This window comes from Myotis brandtii, unplaced genomic scaffold (genome assembly GCF_000412655.1).
Source record: "Myotis brandtii unplaced genomic scaffold, ASM41265v1 scaffold1260, whole genome shotgun sequence".
Classification (NCBI taxonomy): domain Eukaryota; kingdom Metazoa; phylum Chordata; class Mammalia; order Chiroptera; family Vespertilionidae; genus Myotis; species Myotis brandtii.
Window position 1 is genome coordinate 101,162 of NW_005354426.1, and position 18,713 is coordinate 119,874.

General features: G+C 41.4%; 1 protein-coding gene and 1 pseudogene across 2 annotated transcripts in view; both read right to left on the reverse strand.

The window, feature by feature from the left end:
* The window catches only part of PTPDC1 (protein tyrosine phosphatase domain containing 1), a 60,336-nt gene that overhangs the window by 10,313 nt on the left and 31,310 nt on the right, over positions 1-18,713 (reverse strand). Inside the window, exons 1-6 of one of the 2 annotated variants that reach the window (XM_014534194.1) lie at positions 11,834-12,216; positions 11,192-11,363; positions 9,167-9,247; positions 8,818-8,936; positions 7,691-7,828; positions 5,201-6,420 (exon numbers count right to left, since the gene is read on the reverse strand). In XM_014534194.1, the coding sequence (XP_014389680.1) occupies positions 5,201-6,420; positions 7,691-7,828; positions 8,818-8,936; positions 9,167-9,247; positions 11,192-11,363; positions 11,834-12,065 (1,962 nt within the window). In that variant the 5' untranslated portion in view covers positions 12,066-12,216. Of the gene's footprint in view, positions 1-5,200; positions 6,421-7,690; positions 7,829-8,817; positions 8,937-9,166; positions 9,248-11,191; positions 11,364-11,833; positions 12,217-18,713 lie in introns of those variants that run through there. The other variant, XM_005859473.2, reaches the window with a different exon arrangement.
* Positions 942-1,411, reverse strand: LOC102243317 (annotated as a pseudogene).

The window sequence follows — 18,713 nt, forward strand, 5'->3', positions numbered from 1 at the left end:
CTAATTGCTTTTCTTTCTCTCTCTCTCTCTCTCTTTTTTTTTGACTACATAAAATATTTTTTATTTATGTCAAAAATGTACCTTTAATGGGCAAACTACAAACTGGGGAATTTACCTGCAAAATACATAACTAAGAGGAACCTATTTAAAATTCTTACAAATTAGTAAAAAACAAGACAAGCATCTCAATGGCAAAAGCCTCATAGACATAATCCACAAAATACAAAATTAATAAAGAAAATTTTAAACATACCAAGTTTTGCCTATCACAATGACAAGGAGAGAAGAGAGAACACAGCCAATGGTGGTATGTAAAGTATAAAACACCAATTATAAACGTTTTGTTAGCAACATGACAATATATACCTTTTGACAGTACATACTTCTGAACGTTTTCTAAGAAAAATGAAAAATGTATAAAGATTTAGTTAGATTACTGTGGCCAATAATAATAGGCTAAATAAATTATGGTAAACCCATTTAATGAAATATTGTGCACACATTAATGTTGCTGAAATATGACATGGAAAGACATTCACCACTTAAATTTTTAAAAAGTCTTCAATGGAGGCCACAAAACAGTGTAAGCAGGGCAAACAAGTTGTTTAAAATATAAAATGTGTACTGAGAAAGTCTAAGAGGATAGACATCAAAGTATGATGTTTTCATTTGTCTGCATTTCTACAATGTGCACAGATTACGTGTTTGTTTTTAAGAGAAGTTACTGAAACTTGAGTGCAGTAGAAAAATCCTAATTTCAAAGCATCACAGTTTGAACTGAATTGAATAATTTCAGGTTAAATGCACCTGTTCAAAATTAAAAGTTCACCATTCTGTTTGGAACAATTTTTGAGAACCAAATGGTCCTATAAATAAGGAAACAGATGTAAAATGACAAGAGAGCAACTGACAAAATGACCATAAGCTTTGTTCCAATGGCTACTGCAGTATAATAAATAAAATGACAACCCAAACCACCTTTATTTTAGTCTTTAATGTTCTTTTCCCCCCAAGTTAAACATGATTAACTTAAAAAATGGCATTTAAATGCCTCTTCAAAGCATTCCCCTTTAACGGGAAACGTGGCTTCACAAAATCTAGATAGTGAAAGGTTAAAAAAAAATGATATTTTGTTGTCAGTATAAGACACAACAGAATCTAACGTAAGTCAAAGAAATACATTCATACTTCAGGTCCTTCTCCTCCAGGAACCAGCATTGTTATATTATTTCTATTCAGCAAAATCTGGCCTAATTTAGTGATCCTTCTTCATTCTGGTATGATTTAAAACTCAGTGACATCTTCTAGTACCATATTGACAAAGTCATCAAATCCTAGAAGTGTGCCAACAATTTCCTTATCACTCTTCATCACGATTTGAATTCTTGATCCTGTACACTTGTCCACAAGCTCTAGGCCAGCCGTGGGCAAACTATGGCCCACGGGCCGGATCCGGCCCGTTTGAAATGAATAAAACTTAAAAAAAAAAAAAAGACCGTACCCTTTTATGTAATGATGTTTACTTTGAATTTATATTAGTTCACACAAACACTCCATCCATGCTTTTGTTCCGGCCCTCCGGTCCAGTTTAAGAACCCATTGTGGCCCCCGAGTCAAAAAGTTTGCCCACCCCTGCTCTAGGCAGTGGTTCTCAACCTTCTGGCCCTTTAAATACTGTTCCTCATGTTGTGACCCAACCATAAAATTATTTTCGTTGCTACTTCATAACTGTAATGTTGCTACTGTTATGAATCGTAATGTAAATATCTGATATGTAGGATGGTCTTAGGCGACCCCTGTGAAAGGGTCGTTCGACCGCCAAAGGGGTCGAGACCCACAGGTTGAGAACCGCTGTGAGAGAGGCATCAGCTGCAACGGGTTAGTGGTAGCATTAGCCGCCATGGCAACACTGGAAGTGCATCCTAATTGCTTTTCTCTTGCTGCTTTTAAGATTATCTGTCTTTAATCTTTAACATTTTATTTATTTTTGTTTTATAGCAGCTTTATTTATAATTGCAAAAACTTGGAAGCAACCAAGATGTCCTTCAGTAGGTGAATGCATAAATAAACTTTGGTATATCCAGTTAATGGAATATTATTTAGCACTTAAAAACTCATGAAAAGCTATGAAGGAACTTTAAATGCACATTACTAAGTGAAAGAAGCCAATCTAAAATGCCAACATACTATATTAACCCAACTATATGACATTCTGGAAAAGGCAAAACTATGGAGACAGTAAAAAGATGAATGGTTGCCAGAAGCAGTAGGGATAAGCAATGAATAGGTGGAGCATGGAATATGTTCAGGGCAGTGAGAGTATTCGGTATAATACATAATGATGAATACATGTCATTATGTATCTGCTCAATGTACAATAAACACCAAGAGTGAATCATAATGTAAACTATGAACCCCGGGTGACCATTTGTCCATGTACTATCATAATGCCACAAAATTCACAGTTTACACCATAATTCATCAATTGTAACAAAGGAACCACACTGGTGGGGGATGTTGATTATGGGGAAATTGTATTTGTGTTGGGGGAAGTGGGTATGTGGGAACACTTTATGTTCTGTTCAACTTTAGCTATTTTAAAAAAAATTGTCTGAAGTCAGCACAAGTAATACTGAAAAGTTGCTGCTCAATGGTTGAGTGTCAATCTATGAACCAGGTCAGGGCACATGCCCCGGTTGTGGGATCAGGAGGCAGCCGATCAATGATTCTCTTTCAATCATTGATGTTTCCCTCTCTCTCTCTCTCTGGAATCAATAAAAAGATATTTTAAAAATAAAATCAATTAAAGCATTAAAAATGAAGCTGTCACCAGGTGTGCTGGCTCTGGGGCCTCCAGAAGGTGCAGGGCAAGGTCAGCTGCTGCCTGTGCCCTGCCCAGGGCCACCGGACATGAGCTACAAAGCGGTCTGCAGATGGCTGCTACTTATGCTAGGCTTGAAGGTGATTGGGAGAGGCCAAGCTGCCTACCAAGGCTGGCTGCCAATAGTGTCAAGTTAGGGGCCACTTAGCAAGAGGTACGGGGCATGCTGAGGCCAGATGCTGCTTGTTTGAGATTTTAGGAAACTCTGCAGCATGAGCCAAGACAGGCTGTTAGTATAGAAGAGCCACTGGAAACAGCTTGGGTGGGCCTGGAATTTGGGTGGAGCAGGGTCTCAGGGAATCACCAGGGAAGAACAAACAGTGTTAGCCAGGTTGATGGACACTCAGATATGATGTCCACTTGCAGGCTCTATGGGGGAGGGCTCAGCAAAGGAAATATGGCCTCTGACAGCACTTCTGTCTAGGGGAAAGCTGCCCCTCCAACCCTTGCTCCCTGTAGTTCCTCCCTGTATGTTCCTGGCACATTTCAAGCTTCTGTGAGTCTAAGTCTATGCACAGGCCCTTTAAGTGGAATGCCTGGGACTCCAGGAGCCCTCCATCTCATTTAGTCACTTCTGGCTGGATTAACAGCCAGAAGTTACGGGAACTCCTCCTCCTAGACTGGAATATAGGACTGGTGGAATGCGGTGTGGGGCTGGGCCCCTTGCTCCTCAGGGGGAACCTCTGCAGTGGAGATATCCCTCCTTATTTAAAACTGTCACACTATGGGTGTAGGACCAACCTGTTCTGTTCTGAGTTCTGCCCCTGCTACCAGTCTTCACATGGCTTCTTCCTTATATCCTTAGTTATAGGAGTTCTGTTCAGCTAGGTTTCAGGCGGTTTTGAATGATGGTTTTTCTGTAGTTCAGTTGTAATTTTGATGTGGTTGTGGGAGAAGGCAATTACCTTCTGCCATCTTGACCGGAAGTCCTCTTAGTTTACTCTTTCCAGAATTCAATTAATTTGTTTTTATTACTGAAAGCCTTATAATAAACTCTAAAAAAGAAAAAAAAGGCAAACCTATCCAAACAAAACAGTAGTATTTACCTCTAGAAAATGCTTTCATATATGTTACATGTTGAAACAATGTGGCCCATGTACCACACTGAGCAGTGTGGGCACAGGGGGGGCTGGCCCACGAGGGGCATGAGCTGTCACACTGAAAGCTAAAGGGTCTGCTGCCAGCTACCATGACATACAGCAATGCAGCAGCAAGACCTGGCCACTGGGTGGAAGGCTTGTTCAGGTGTGAGTAGGGAATAAAGAACACGCTTCATGTTGGAAAAAAAACCAACATCAACCCACCACATTTGACTATTGACTAAGCAAACCAATTCTGATGGCGAAAGTGTGTGAGGTGCTCTCCTCCCGTCACACAGTTATAAGCTGACGTGAGGTTCCATGTCTATTTTCCTTCCTCTGCAGCAGGAAGGTTCTGGCCCTCCTCAAAAGCGCACACACCTTGCTTAACTAATGGCAGGATATAGAAGAGCCGCTATACAAATAACTTGTAGTTGATTATGGGCTAACAAGTCAAGATTTCACTAAGCCAGGCCTCCCTGGGTCAGCCCCACATTGGGCAGTTGATCTGTTCTGATAACTAAGTTTATAAGGCCTGCCTTTCCTCTAGATCAGCTGCTCATTCAGGGCAGAGAGTGTGGTTGATTTAAGACTGTCTTTCTAGTGAAAGTACTACTCAAAAAAGGGTTAAAATTTTAAATTTCAAGTAAAAGCCAAGAAAGGGACCCAAAAGACCTCACCTCAGAAACCCACAGCACACAGGTACTCTGTAGTTGCTTCCATTTGCTTTCCAGATCTGACAGGTGCCACTGGGGCAGGACCGGGGAGTCTGCAGAGGGAATGCTGAGCAAATGGCATCTGTCATGCTCCCTCCAGACCTCACTCAACACTTGTATGGATGACCTTTGTAAAAGAATTTGCTCTGATTTCATTTATGGGTCAGTGTTCTCACTGCTAGGCCTTGGGTTGGCCTAGAGATCTTTCAGGTCAGTTTACAGCTGTCTGCTATGGCCTGTACATCTGCCTGTCAGTCTATCCCACAAACCCAGCAAGAAAGAAGGAAGCTACTAATATCAGTACTATCCACGCCTCTCTCACTCAGGCACCCTGCCAAGTGCTAAGTGCTTTCTTCCACAGGAGACTGAAGAAAGTCTGTCATTTCTATGACATCGGGTTCCGATTACAGCTGAGAAACCTGAAGTTCGAAAGTATTATAACAAACATGTCTTCATAATTATACAAGTAAATTTGGGAAAATGAATGATGTTTTTGCATATGTAATTAAGTGAAATGCAAATACCTGCCACATTTCTACCTTCCTTTTCACTTCCTCCTTTTCTGCAAACTCACTTAAGTTTGCCAGGGCTTTGGCTGCCAGTATTCTCCTTTCTTCAACACTCAATTCAGACTGTAGAGCAGTGTGTGGAGCAACTTCAGGCACATCTTTGCTGCTCTGTGTTTTAGGTCCAACCGAGGACTGTGCTTTGGGGCTGGAGCCATAGTCCACAGGACTGCTGCGGCCACCATGAACTTCACACTGACATGGGGTCCCTTGCTGGGGAGAACAGTGTGGTTTCTTGGGGATATCTGCAACGTTGGGTGTAACTGGTTCCCCAGGGTTGGATGAACCTGAAACACCTGAAGAGAAGGTTCTACTTCGCTGCACTTCCTTTGGAATATTCTTTCTTTGGAAAATTGGTGACCCGTCATCTTTCAGTCGTTCTAAGCCTCCAAATTTAGTTGGATTCCAGAAAGAAAACGTATTGTGGACCAGCATTTCCTTATTGAAATCCAGCTGTGGAGTCTGTGGGGTGTCACAGTGGCCTATGGGCATCCGCTGCCTAGGGATGTGGCAGAATGAGATCTGAGCAGATGCTGTCCACGGGGTCCCTGACTGCTCCAGAAGTGACTCGGCTCTCTGTAAATCTGAGTCGCTGTAGCTGAGTTGCCTTTTCAGGTGAGTCAGGGGCTGAAGGCACTCTACATTCCGTCTCTTCCACAGAGGGTCAAACTCTTGCTCACTGGAAAGAATCATATCCTGATTCTCAACATCCGCTGCCACTGCAGTGGGAGTGAAGGAGTCCGACGCCTCACTGTCGTGCCTCAGTAACTCTCTATCCAGCTGCATTGTGACCACCTCAGAAACAGTCTTTTCAATTTCGGCTGAGAGGCCAGGTGCTTCTACCACTTCTGTCACTATGGGCCTGTTCTCAACTAAGTCGAGCAGCAATTTGCACACAAGGTGGATAATTTTTGGCACGTGTTTCAGAAGTCGCGCCTCATAACCATGAAGTAGATGCCGCTGGCGAGTCAGATACTGTGTTAAGGTGACAGCATGTGCTTTGGGGTCACAGCAAGAGAATATGTTGCGAAGAGGAATCAGAAACTGAGTAAATTCCCTCACACACAGTAGCTGTCCTCGAGTCTGAATGGAATTGGGACGCTTTGCCCGAACAAATATAATGGCTTGATCAGCAGTCATTCTTGTTGCAAAAACTAAGTAACAAGCTATTAAAACACCTACATAGTGAAGAAGAAAAAACTAGATGAGAAAAGCTTATATATATTTTTATTTATCACTCTCAGATGATTTAAATTTTATATGTGTTTAGAAACCAGATAAATAGGAAAACGTTTTAAGGATAATATAACTTTGTAACTTTTTGCAAAGGTGTTTATATATTTATTTGTCTATATGGTACCCCTTGCCTTGACTGAGAACACTCAGTGCCCACTGTACCCAGAGGAAGCACAGAAATTGTCGCAGTGAAGCTAAGTGTGGAGTAACGGGGGATGACGGAGTAATGGTGGAGTGAGTGGGGGATGACTAAGTGTGGAGTAAGGGGGGTGATGCAGTAATTGCGGAGGGAGTGGGGCATGACTAAGTGTGGAGTAAGGGGAGTCAGCGTGGAGTTGGGGGGAATCACTGAGTGTGAAATAGGGGAATGACTGAGTAATTGGGGAGTAAGGGGAGGTGATCTAGCATGTTTATCCTCTTATGCTCAACTCTAACATGGGAGAAATAAAATCCTGCTTCTATTTCCCATTTAACAGTTTCTGAAAATTTCCATCCAATGGATCCATACACTGCCTTTGCCATCAGTTGCTGGAATATTCCTGCCTGGCATTCTGCCAAACTGGACATTTTTAAATTTGGGAAGCATTCACAATCTATTTTTCCCCCTGACAATTCTTCTTATAGACTTGTCTCTACATGAATATGTGTTTTTTCTTCCCATACCATGATATAACACTATATTGCTAGAAGCACTTTACATTAAGGGAAACAGTATAAACATTATACATTCCCCTAACGAAGCTCCTGAGCAGGTGGGAGACTCCATGGCAGGTACACAGGTACACTATGGCCAGACTCAAGCTCAGGTGTCTGGTTGAACCAAATGGTAATGAAGATTCCAACTCATCAATCTTTATTTCTGTCCAATATCAGCATGACACTGAGATTCTGCTGCCTGTTTAAGTAAAATAATTGATTTTTATGTAGAATTCTAGGCATGGATAGACTCTCCTTCACAAACAAAATTCGGACAGTCATGAATTTAAATCCTGGCCCTTCCACTTACTTGATGTAGCAAATTGCTTAGTCTTTTCAAAACTCACATTGTTGCTAAAGATTTATTAAGACAGTAAGTGTAAAATGCGTAGAACAGTAGGTAAAACAATGCTTGCTATTTTCATTATTATTTTTAAAGACATTGGATATTAAAAATATTATTCTTTATATGTTTAAATATACCACAAGGCAATAAAACAACCTCCTAGAATTTACCTGTTCGACCAAGCCCTGCATGACAATGGATAGCTACTTTTCCTTCTTGTAAGGCAAATGTCATCACCTTCACCATATCTAAGATGGTGGTAAGCGACGCTACACCATAATCCTTCCATCCGAAATTGTAGAAATAAACTGGGCAATGAAAAGAGAATAGGAAAAAAGCATCAACATACAGGAAAAATATTTGCAAGGATATGTGAAGAAAGTGAGTGAATTCATGAAGAGTAGAAAACTGTAAGGCACGCAGATCTCACTAGATGTGTAGGCCTAGAATAATAGGCTTTTTACATTTCCAGTAAGTTTATTGTTAACATTTCTTACAAAGCACATTCCCTATTACTTAAGGCATTTCCTGCTGAAACTCAGCCAGAAAGAATTATGGAAAAGCAGGATTGCAAATTAATAAAGTCAGTAATCTACACCCAAATGCCTCAGCTCTGGAGAGAAAGCATAATCCTGGTTAAGCATAGTCTAAATGACTGATATACGGCAGAAGATGGTACAGATTTTTCCACTCAGTGGGGAAAAAAGAGCTAGATAAAAGCTTTAAAAAAGTTCTAAAATCGCACAGGTTGATCCTTTCTAACCTGGTGGGATCCCACCCCAAAGTTCTTATGACTAATGAGCTTCTGAAAGTGTCACATAAGGAATCCTAGCATCCTACCCAGGGGCAGAACTGCTGTGCCGCAACAAAAGCATCAGCGAGTCCTGGGTTCCAATCCTGCTAACACAGCTAGGCTGTGTGACTGTGGGCAAAGCAGAACTTGCTAAGCCTGGGTGAAGCAGAAACAGCTATGTTACTAGGCTGCTTTAAGGATAAAATGAGATAAAAGGTCTGACATACTGTGAATGTTAATGCAATCACTAATCAAATGTTACCATTATTTCTACAGGGTCTCCTTTCAAGGTCCCTCTCACAGAAGAAGGAAGCCTGCCCTTTCAACAGCAATACCACAGAAGAATGGTAGCATTCTTTAAAGTTAAAGTGAGCTCATCTTCATGTTTAGGAGCCCTACTACTGCACAGTTATTTCTATCACCTTTTAAAGCTAAGAGCTGAGCAGACCAAAGTCTCTGAGTACTGTCTTGGTAACTCATGGAGAGAAGGGTGGAAGGACTTACTGCCAGCCTCCATGAAAGCCTCAGGAAGGTACGTGAAACCACTTTCTTGTTCCAGAGGGTTCCCACAGCTGGCATGCTCACCAGGCCGCTGCAGGTTAATGACTGTTTTTAAGCCATGGCTTAAAAGAAAAAGAAAAGAATGAGTCATACTGGGAATTAGCTAGCATTTAAAAAAAAGTAATCACTTTTAGCATTAATAAACAGTATGAATTATTCTCAAATATCTTATTTGAAATACGTTCTTTATACCTATTGATAAAATGAAAACACTTTTCCATCGATGCCAAAAGCAATGGAAGAGAAAACATGAGCTGGCTTATTAAAGTGTATGAACAATATGACATTTTACCTCCGAAACTGCTCGATGATGCAGTATTTCTCAAGGAGCTCAGTGGACGGGCGAGCCATGGCCAGGATGTTATCAGTGATCCTACAGGTGGGAGAAAAGACTGGTGAAATCACAAAACCTAGACCATTCCAGCTCCATGGACTGAGAGCAGGGTAACTAGCCACTACTTTTTTTTAGGATTTCAAAAACTCTGTAAGATAAAAATCTCCTTATCCAAATCTGGCCTAAATTTTGCATTATGATTAGGGCTCTAAAAAAAACCCCTACCTAGCTGCTTAAATCTCTGGGAAAATTCCAGGGCCTACGTATGGACTGCAACAAAACATTTTCAAGGACACTCAAGAGATTCTAGTGGACATGATGGAGAAACCTCAACTGGCGCAAAGGTGAGGTTCATTATCCATAGGTTTTTAACCAAGTGAGGGGGACAACAGGAGGCATTTTCAGTTCTTGAGCTATCTGCAGTTCAGCTACCTATGTGTTAAATGGAATAAAAACACCTGCTTTGGATGGTTGGTGTGAGAATTCAACATGAAACAGATGTAAAGTCTTCAGCAAAAATCCCCACACATGGTTATCAATAAATGCTGAGTTATTGCAATTTATCAAAAAATAAGATCTCTGGAATCAGTTGGGCCTGGTTTCAAATGCTGTCTTTTCTACTTTCTAAAAGCTGTGTAGCACATTACTTAGTTTCTCTGGACCTCAATTTCTTCACCAATAAAATGACTTTACCAATGCCTACTTCACAATAGTTTGATGAAGAGGAGGTAATAATTTGAAAGTGTCTAGCACAGTGCCTGGCCTGTAGCCAAATGCATGTTTATTGACTGCACAAATGGACAGAGACCTAAGAAATGGCTACGTAAAAGGTACATCAGGCAGTCTACCCAAAGATGTGGGTCACATGAACCTGAGAGGAGTAACATTAAATAAACAGGGCAGGATCCAAAAAGATACCAACTCCCCCCCCCACCCCCGGCGTAATGCCTGAAATTCAACATGGCTCCCCAAAACATTGGAACCCCCAAGATTTAATAGTACTTGGTATGAGATGAGGAGAGATATAACATGATATCAGCAGAGGCAAAACAAAAGATTCCGATGGTTCAGTAAAAAACAAATAAAAATATTAATGTGGCCTTAAGCTGCATTATTAGAAATTACATCAGGAATAGTGTTGGCTTTCTCACAAGGATCTTTAAGAAACACAGTGACGGACTAGAATATGATCTGTGCAGAACAGTGACAGTGGACCCCCAACATGATCAAAATCCATGTACCCAGCAAATCCAGTATGAAAAGTATGGGTTGCAAGTTAAGAGACTCTGGTCAACAAATTATCTAATTTGTAAATGGATTCTTGCTATATACATTGGTTCATCACTAGAATTCTTTAAACAGTAATTTTCAAATGGGATTTGGTCTGATTATCAAAACTTTTCAGGTATCACTAAATTGAAAAGATCTACTTGACAGTTTACTATTAATAAACCATAAAAAATGCAAGCATCTTATATTGCCCACTGAACTGACACCTTGGACCACTCCTATTGAGGCAGACTGAAGATGTATTTGTGTGAAAGTGGGTCCTTTCACACAGAGAATAGGACCAAAATTAAAGTAAGGTTAAAGCTTACCTGTATGAAATTGGAAACTACCTCATAATTTTTCAAATTTATAGCTTAGCATTTTTATTACTTTTAGCAATTTCTGAAATTTAAGAGCTATCTAGTTACCATTTCTTTAAGATATTTACATACATTATTTCACTTAATTAAAAAAAGACCCCATGGCATTGGTTATATTATTTCCATTTCATAGATGAGAAAACTGAGGTTCAGAGTGCCTAAGTGAGTAGGCCACAGCTTGTCAGGCAGCAAGAGATGGGAGGTAAGGTTCTGACTTCAAAACCCCATACATCCTCTTCCATGTCCTCCTGCCACCCGGCACCACATACATCTTCACTACCTTTTTCAACTTAGCCGCAGGGAAGAGCTACGGCAGACTGACAGAATCACTCACCAGGACGAGTAGATCCCCTTAATGGCCTGCTCCTGCTCACTCCAGCGGGCTGGATTTTCATATTTGCAAGCTTTGCCCCCACAGGCCATGGAGCAGGCCATGTGTCCAGGAATGACATGCCGTAAACGCTCTCCGACTTTTGTATACTTTGGTGTTGGACGTCCTGAATTGCCTAGAACATGCAGGAAGGGATTTGAAACTCCACACTCCAAACAGAACAGTGACCTGGGAAACGGCTTCCATTTTATCTCAGACTGCAGATGAGGAGCTGGTGCTGACCACCTTTACTGTGTCAAGATTAAATCCATTTCCATTGCATCTAAGTTCACTATCTCTTAATGTAGGAAACTCTTTCGTACACAATCTCCACATGTCATACTGGTCACAAAGAGAAGAAACCATAAAAGCAGATCTTTATAAGAGAGTGAGGTTTGTTCAGAACTACATTTTTAAAGAAAACACACACAACAGTCAATCATTTTATCTATTATATATCCACCGAAACTCTCAGCATGACAGACAGTAAAAAGTATAATGCAGAATGGTCAAAAATTAAAAAGGTATAAGCACAGCACAGCCTTTTCACATCCTTAAATTTAAACTCAAAGTTGAGGCAATCTTTAAGAAGAAAAGGAGTTTTACTTTTTCTCTCGGGGCAAGTTGGGTTTCTCTTGGCGCAGCTGAGAGAGGACACAGCTAGCATCACCTGGAGAGAGGATGAGGAGAGCATCTTGGTGGCGGAGCCGGAGCCGGAGCCGGAGCCCTGCTGCCCCTGCGGCAGCCTCAGTACTGTGTCTGAGGCGGAGTGCCGGCGGCCCTGTAAGAAGGAGCTGAGGAAGGGCATGGCCGAGAGCCGCCGGGGCGGGTCCTGCATGGCGCTGGGCCCCCAAGAGGAGAGCTGGAGGCCAGGAGATGTCAGTGCCAGCTTGCTCCGTGATGAAGTTACACTGAGATAAGAGCATCACTCTGCATGATCTAACAGCCATTCAGGATAGGCTGACTTGTTTCCATAGTGACGAACAAAGAAAGTACTGATTCCCACTCAGAGTTGCACAGGCAAAGTCCCACATGAATGAGCTGTGTTTTGAACAGATTGTTCAAATATGTGGAGGAAACATGTATTTTAAATAAATTATTCCTAAATTACAACTATTCTATTTTGTTTTCCAAACATTTAAAAGATCTGACTGCCCAAAATATTACATCTAAAATACTGTAATGATAGAAAGTTAATTGTAATGAAGTGGGACATGCTGGATATTTATAACATTATTAAACCACCACTGCATTTTTTAAAACCAAAAAAATCTTCTGTTTTCTTGGCAGAACTATTAAATACTTGGATAAAACAAATAAAGATGTCTGTAGGGCTGATATATTAATCAGAAGACATTGACTTTTAGTTTTTATTTTTAGAATGTGAAAACCCAATTCTTGGCGATGCCTTTATTGGATAGTTATAATAGTCAGGCTTCTCAAAAATTCAAAATACAATTCGGTGCCTTTTGTCAGTGACTGGGGAGAAAGAAGCTTGGGCAATGTCTTGGCAGAGGCCTACAAACAAACCTCAGTAAGTATCACATTTTTTAAAGAAACTGGGTGAGGGGGTGTTGTAACTTGAGGATAAAGAATATAAAGGGAACAGAAACTTTAACAACCACCAATTGTCCTCCTCTTCCTTGGTTAATGTCAGGCTGTACCGCCCCCCACCGCAACACTCCACCCCTCATCTTTCTGTCTCTTGTCTCCAAAATGGTATTTAACCATGTGCACATGGACACAATCTACTGCCATAGATAGGGCTCTTTTTTGTTTTGTCCTTTTTTATTTTAACAATTAATAATACTTTAAGCAAGCACGTTTTAAAAGCAACCCATCTCCCCAACAGGATGCACTCTGTCAAATAAGACAATTTGGTGCTCAAACTCCTACTCACCGTGTAGCACCATGCCCTTGCTATTTTGTGTACAGCGACAGAGAATAATTTTTTAATGTAACTAATCTAGAAGCACAGCTTCCAAAACTCTACAGGAGAGAAAAGAGTTGGTGCTGTGTGGAAGGCAAGTTGGAACCTGACGGCAGAAGACCCCCGACTAAGGGGCGCTCACCTGCTACCTGGGGGTCAGGGAGTCAGACTCACGTTCTGAACAAGTCTCTGCAGAGGTTCACGCTGCCCTGCAGAGACAGGGCTGGAAGCACACAACTAGGGACCTCTGGACAGTAACTGGAGCAGAGCAAGGGTGTGAGACGGTGCAGAGGCAGACAGATGGCAGCTGGAGGACAGGGGCTGACACAGTGCCGGGAGTTCCTCCCTAAGTGAGCGGCAGAGAGACACTGAAGCTACTGCTGAACACAGGAGCCAGTGAGGAGCCGGTGTGTGACAATCTGGCAGGCAAGCTCCATTTGAGATAAAGGAAATCTCAGCCAGCGAATGGGAGATCCCTATGCCTGCAACTCTAAGGACACCTACAGAGGAGAGTCCAGGTGACTGCTCTCAATGGTTCTGAAGCAGAAAATAAGTTTGATGAGGGTGACTAGTCTGGATGAAGCTAAGGGTGGAATAGTTAACATATCATCTCAGGAGTAAGTTTTGCTGTGAAATCTTAACTTGGCTGACCTCAAATAGTAAACATGTAACCATTTAAGCACGCTCAGTTACTAGACAGTCAGGGACCCTGAGTGGGAGTATTTAGGGAAGTGGACCCACTCCTGTGGCATGCACTGCAGCTAGACTGGTGCTGAGGTGGAGCGCAGCTGACCTGTGGGCATGGTAGGCAGGGGCAGAGGCCTGCACTTCCCCTAGACACAACAGAACTGTCACTCCACCAATTCATGCTCCAAACTATTCCTTGGCAAAACTCCCAACTCACGGCCATATTCATTTTTAAAATCTACATTTATTTATGCCAAATGGCTTTAATAGGGAAGTGTACCGCCAATCCCACCTTGAACATTCTAGACTCATCTCCCTCCAGTCTTTGTCCCTAGGCATGTGAATTTCTGCATGTTTATAATCATATTGTAAATACACTTTTTGCTTTAGTTTTATCATGATTTTTATTTAATGGAAACACAATAATTATGACACATTTAGCTGATGCATCATAATTTACTTATTTATTCCTTAGTTCTTAGATATTTATATTATTATCCATGATTTTATTTAAAAATAAGACAAACATTTTCAGGACTAGAACCTTTCTGATTCTATGTTCTCTTATTTAGTAAATTCCTAGGGAATGTATGGTATGACTGATAAGCAAAATTAAATTTCAAAGCTTATATTTTTACTAGAGGCTCAATGCACAAAATTTGTGCCCTTGTGGGGGAGGGGGGAGTGTCCCTCAGCCCCATCTATGCCCTCTCGTAGTCCTGGAGCCCTCGGGGGATGTCTGACAGACAGCTTAGGCCTGCTCTGCCCCAGAAGCAGGAAAGGCTCCCGCCACTGCGCTTACCAGCCGTGAACCCAGCTCAGGGCTTCTGCCTGAGCAGGGGGCAGCTCCTGCATTGAGCGTCTGCCCCCTGGTGGTCAGTGCACGTCATAGCAACTGGTTGTTCCGCTGTTTGGTCGATATGCATATTAGCCTTTTATTATATAGGATTCACATATTTCAACAACTAAGTATGAACATGCTGAAAGAGGAAATATTTTTAGCAACTCAACACAGGTTTATTTCTGAGATCAGAGAGAAATACAGAACTAAAATACAGATCAAGAGATGCTATCTCTGATAGGGTTTTGTGCCAACCTCCTGGACCCCAGAAATCTCCTGATTAATTTTGTGGATCAATTTTGTTATATATACCCACGTTTTTGTTTCACAAATCTATAAGAAAGCATATTTGTGCTACACCCTAAAAATCAATTAAAAATTTTAAATAGGGATCAGTTCTAGTTTGCTAATGATAAATTGTTCAGACTCTTAGAAATAACATTTTAATTTTTATTTAAATTATCCATAAGAAAAAACCAGAAGCCATATCTTTAGATAAACAGGAGCAGCAAGACTATATTAGTTTCTATTTCATATTTTATAGAGAATGGAATGTTTTAGTGATTTTATGAAGGGCCATGCTTTCAGCAGACACTTAAAAGGCACAGAATCCTTCTCCTAGTGGCCACAGAGAGCTTCTGTAGAAGCTCGTTATCCTCAGCCGCATTAGCCTCTCTCTGCTTTCCTTTCCTCCATCCTGCACAATCATTACTTATTTGTAGGCCACAAGAACCAACACTACTGTTGTTTTCCCACATACCTGCTAACAACTGATCTATTTTTCCTCCTTTGACAACGTATTTTTCTAAATACATAAGAAAATGTCAGTTTTCTATATTTCATGAATATAAAATCATGGGGGACCCTGCCTCATTACTGTCCCTACCCTTCTCACTCCTAAATATGCTGTCTCTAAAAAGTCAGCCTCCAAGAAAAAGTAGGAAAACATAAAAGATAATCCCTGCAAGCAATCCTACACTCTCCTGAGCTGCTGTGATCGTCAATGTACAAAAGACCCCTCTCCCAGCATAATGGACACGGCCTGCTTGCACATGTGTGTGTGGTGTGTGTGGTGTGTGTGGGGTGTGTGGTGTGTGTGTGTGTGTGTCCCACCAGATACTGTTGTAATTAACTAGTTATTAACAATAGAAAAGGAACAAAGAGAAGGCCAGACATTACAGGCAGGTCATTTGGGCAGCTTCACCAGGAGCTGCAACTGCAACCCCCAGGGAACCACCTGCCCATTCTCTGTAGATCACTGGCGGGAGGGGTCCAATAAAGGATAGACGTATGTGCAGTGAAGCTGGGGTGACCAGGGAAAGTACCTGTCAGTCAAACCTGGGGAACCACGGATTTGTCAAAATGGATGGAACCAATGAAAGCCTGCAAAAATTTGGGAATACATAATCTCCTAATAAAGGAGTTCTCTCTCTTGTTGCTCTTGACTCTTGGCTTCCTGGCATTCGCCAACCCCACATGCAATGGACAAATGGACTGATGCTGGACTGGACTTGGCTCCAACATGGAAAGAAAATTCTGGACACTGGCTCTGATTTTAGCTCTGCTGAAGCCCCAACTATACTTCTTCTATGACTGGACTAAGAGAAATGGGATCTTGGAATTTCAGGGGTGTAATTCCACAGAAATAAAGCTTTCTACAATATCTCATCCTCTCTCGCAAGTTTCAGAAAATTCTTTTTCTTGGGATATTGCAAGGAATCCACTCCCACGAGCAACAGGTGGGGATGAGGACCTCTCCCCACCGGTAACACACCCACAGTTTTACTCAGAATCATCCAGAGTAATATCTAAGGAACCAAATGAGATACTGGTCACTGCAATGTGAAATTATCTACACTTGTCGTAAGCACAATAAACAAAAAAATTAAAGACAAACCTCAAAAACTGGTAATTTCCTGTTATACTCAATATTTCAGAAAGGACTAAGAATTCCTACTCAGAGAATGGGGTGGGAGCAGGAGGTCCATCTAACCTCATCCCTAAATCAATAAAGGAGTCACGTCCAGGAACTGGGCTGGAACACCTACTTTCCAACCTATCATTTTCCATTTTTTGTGACAGGAGGCTCACTTCTCACATGGCAACTAATTATTCAACTGCTGTACAGCTCAAGAGGTTTTCTAATGATGAGTCAAAATCCATTTTCTCTGTAAACACTGGTTGCAAATTCATCCCTCTAAAACAAACAAACAAAAACAAACAAATCATCTGACTTGCAAGGTTTTTATTATTTTATTTTATTTTTTTTACTTTTTAATATATTTTTTTATTGATTAAGATATTACATTCCATTTTTCTCCCCTTTTATTCCCCTCGCTGACTTGCAAGGTTTTTAAATATCTGAAGACAAAACTTCTCCAAGCTCTCCCCTATTTAGGATAAGTTAATTTTTTCAGACATCCTTAGTATATCACTGTTTCCAGATCCTTCACTATGATTCTCCTTCTAAGGGACCCTCTTCTCCCTCCACAGCTAAACTCCTAAAAAAGCTGCTCATGTGTATCATTTCCATTTGTCACCAGTCTCATCCTCAACTTCTATTTAACTCTGGCCTCTGCCTGCCCTGAAACTGCTCTGCTTAAGGTCTCCAATGGCCTCTGCTTCAAGATGGACTGGTTCTAACTGCACAGCAGCATGCAAACAAGCTGAACAACTTAGCTTTAATTTTAAACACTTTTTGGAGAGGATTTTATTTTATTTTGAATCAATCTCAAATTTACAGAAAAGTTGTAACAAAGAATATTTTCTCTTGAACCATTTGAGAAGAAGCTGCAGATAGGCTGTCCCATTACTCCAATTAACAGCATTTATTTCCCATAAATAAAGAGGTTCTTCTCTACAATTCCCCCAAATTATGATTGATACATTACTAGTTGCACTTTATTCCACAGACCTCACTCAAACGTCACTGATATCTCAATACTAGAGGCCCGATGCATGAAATTCATGCAAGGGGCTTGACCCCCCCCCCCCCCCGCCCCGCGGCTTTGTCCAGAAGGTCGTCAGGCCTAATTAGCATATTACACTTTTATTATTATAGACTAGCAGCCCTGTGCACAAATAAATAGCTCGCTGTCGCCCTCCTGTAGCTCTCTGCCCTCTGCCCCGCCCTCCTGTAGATCCCCCTGTCCCCTCTCTCCCCCAGCACCCCCTTCATAGCTTGCTGCCCTGCCCCCTCCTATAGCTCTCTTATTATTATATAGCAGCCCTGTGCACAAATAAATAGCTCGCTGTCGCCCTCCTGTAGCTCTCTGCCCTCTGCCCCGCCCTCCTGTAGATCATCCTGTCCCCTCTCTCCCCCAGCACCCCCTTCATAGCTTGCTGCCCTGCCCCCTCCTATAGCTCTCTGCCGCCCGCTTGTAGCTCGCTGCCCCACCCTCCTGCTGATCTGTGATCCGGTCGTTACACGGTCAGTCGTTACGTAACTATCATTTGAATATTACATCTTTATTATGTAGGACTAGTAGCCTGGTGCACGAAATTCGTGCACATTAAAAGGGAATTAATTGCCCTAACCGGTCTGGCTCAGTGGATAGAGCATCAGCCTGTGGACTCAAGGGTCCCAGGTTCAATTCCTGTCAAGGGCATGTACCTTGGTTGCTGGCACATCCCCAGTGGGGAGTGTGCAGGAGGCAGCTGATCGATGTTTCTCTCTCATCCATGTTTCTAACTCTCTATCCCTCTCCCTTCCTCTCTGTAAAAAAATCAATAAAATATATATATATATATTTTAAAAAGGTAATTAATGGAGATATTTTAATATTGCTATTTGCCTTTGCTCTATAATAGAAGTGTGAGAGATGAAAGGAAATTAGTAAAATGTATATGAAAATAATATACAAATTTATTAGTAAAAAAACAGTAACAAAAGGATATAACAAGAAACATGATATAAAAACAACAAAAACATGATATGAAAACAACAGAAACATGATATAAAAACAACAGTGATACAAACAATGACTGATAAAGTGATTAAACTTATTCTAATATCTCCCTGTACACCA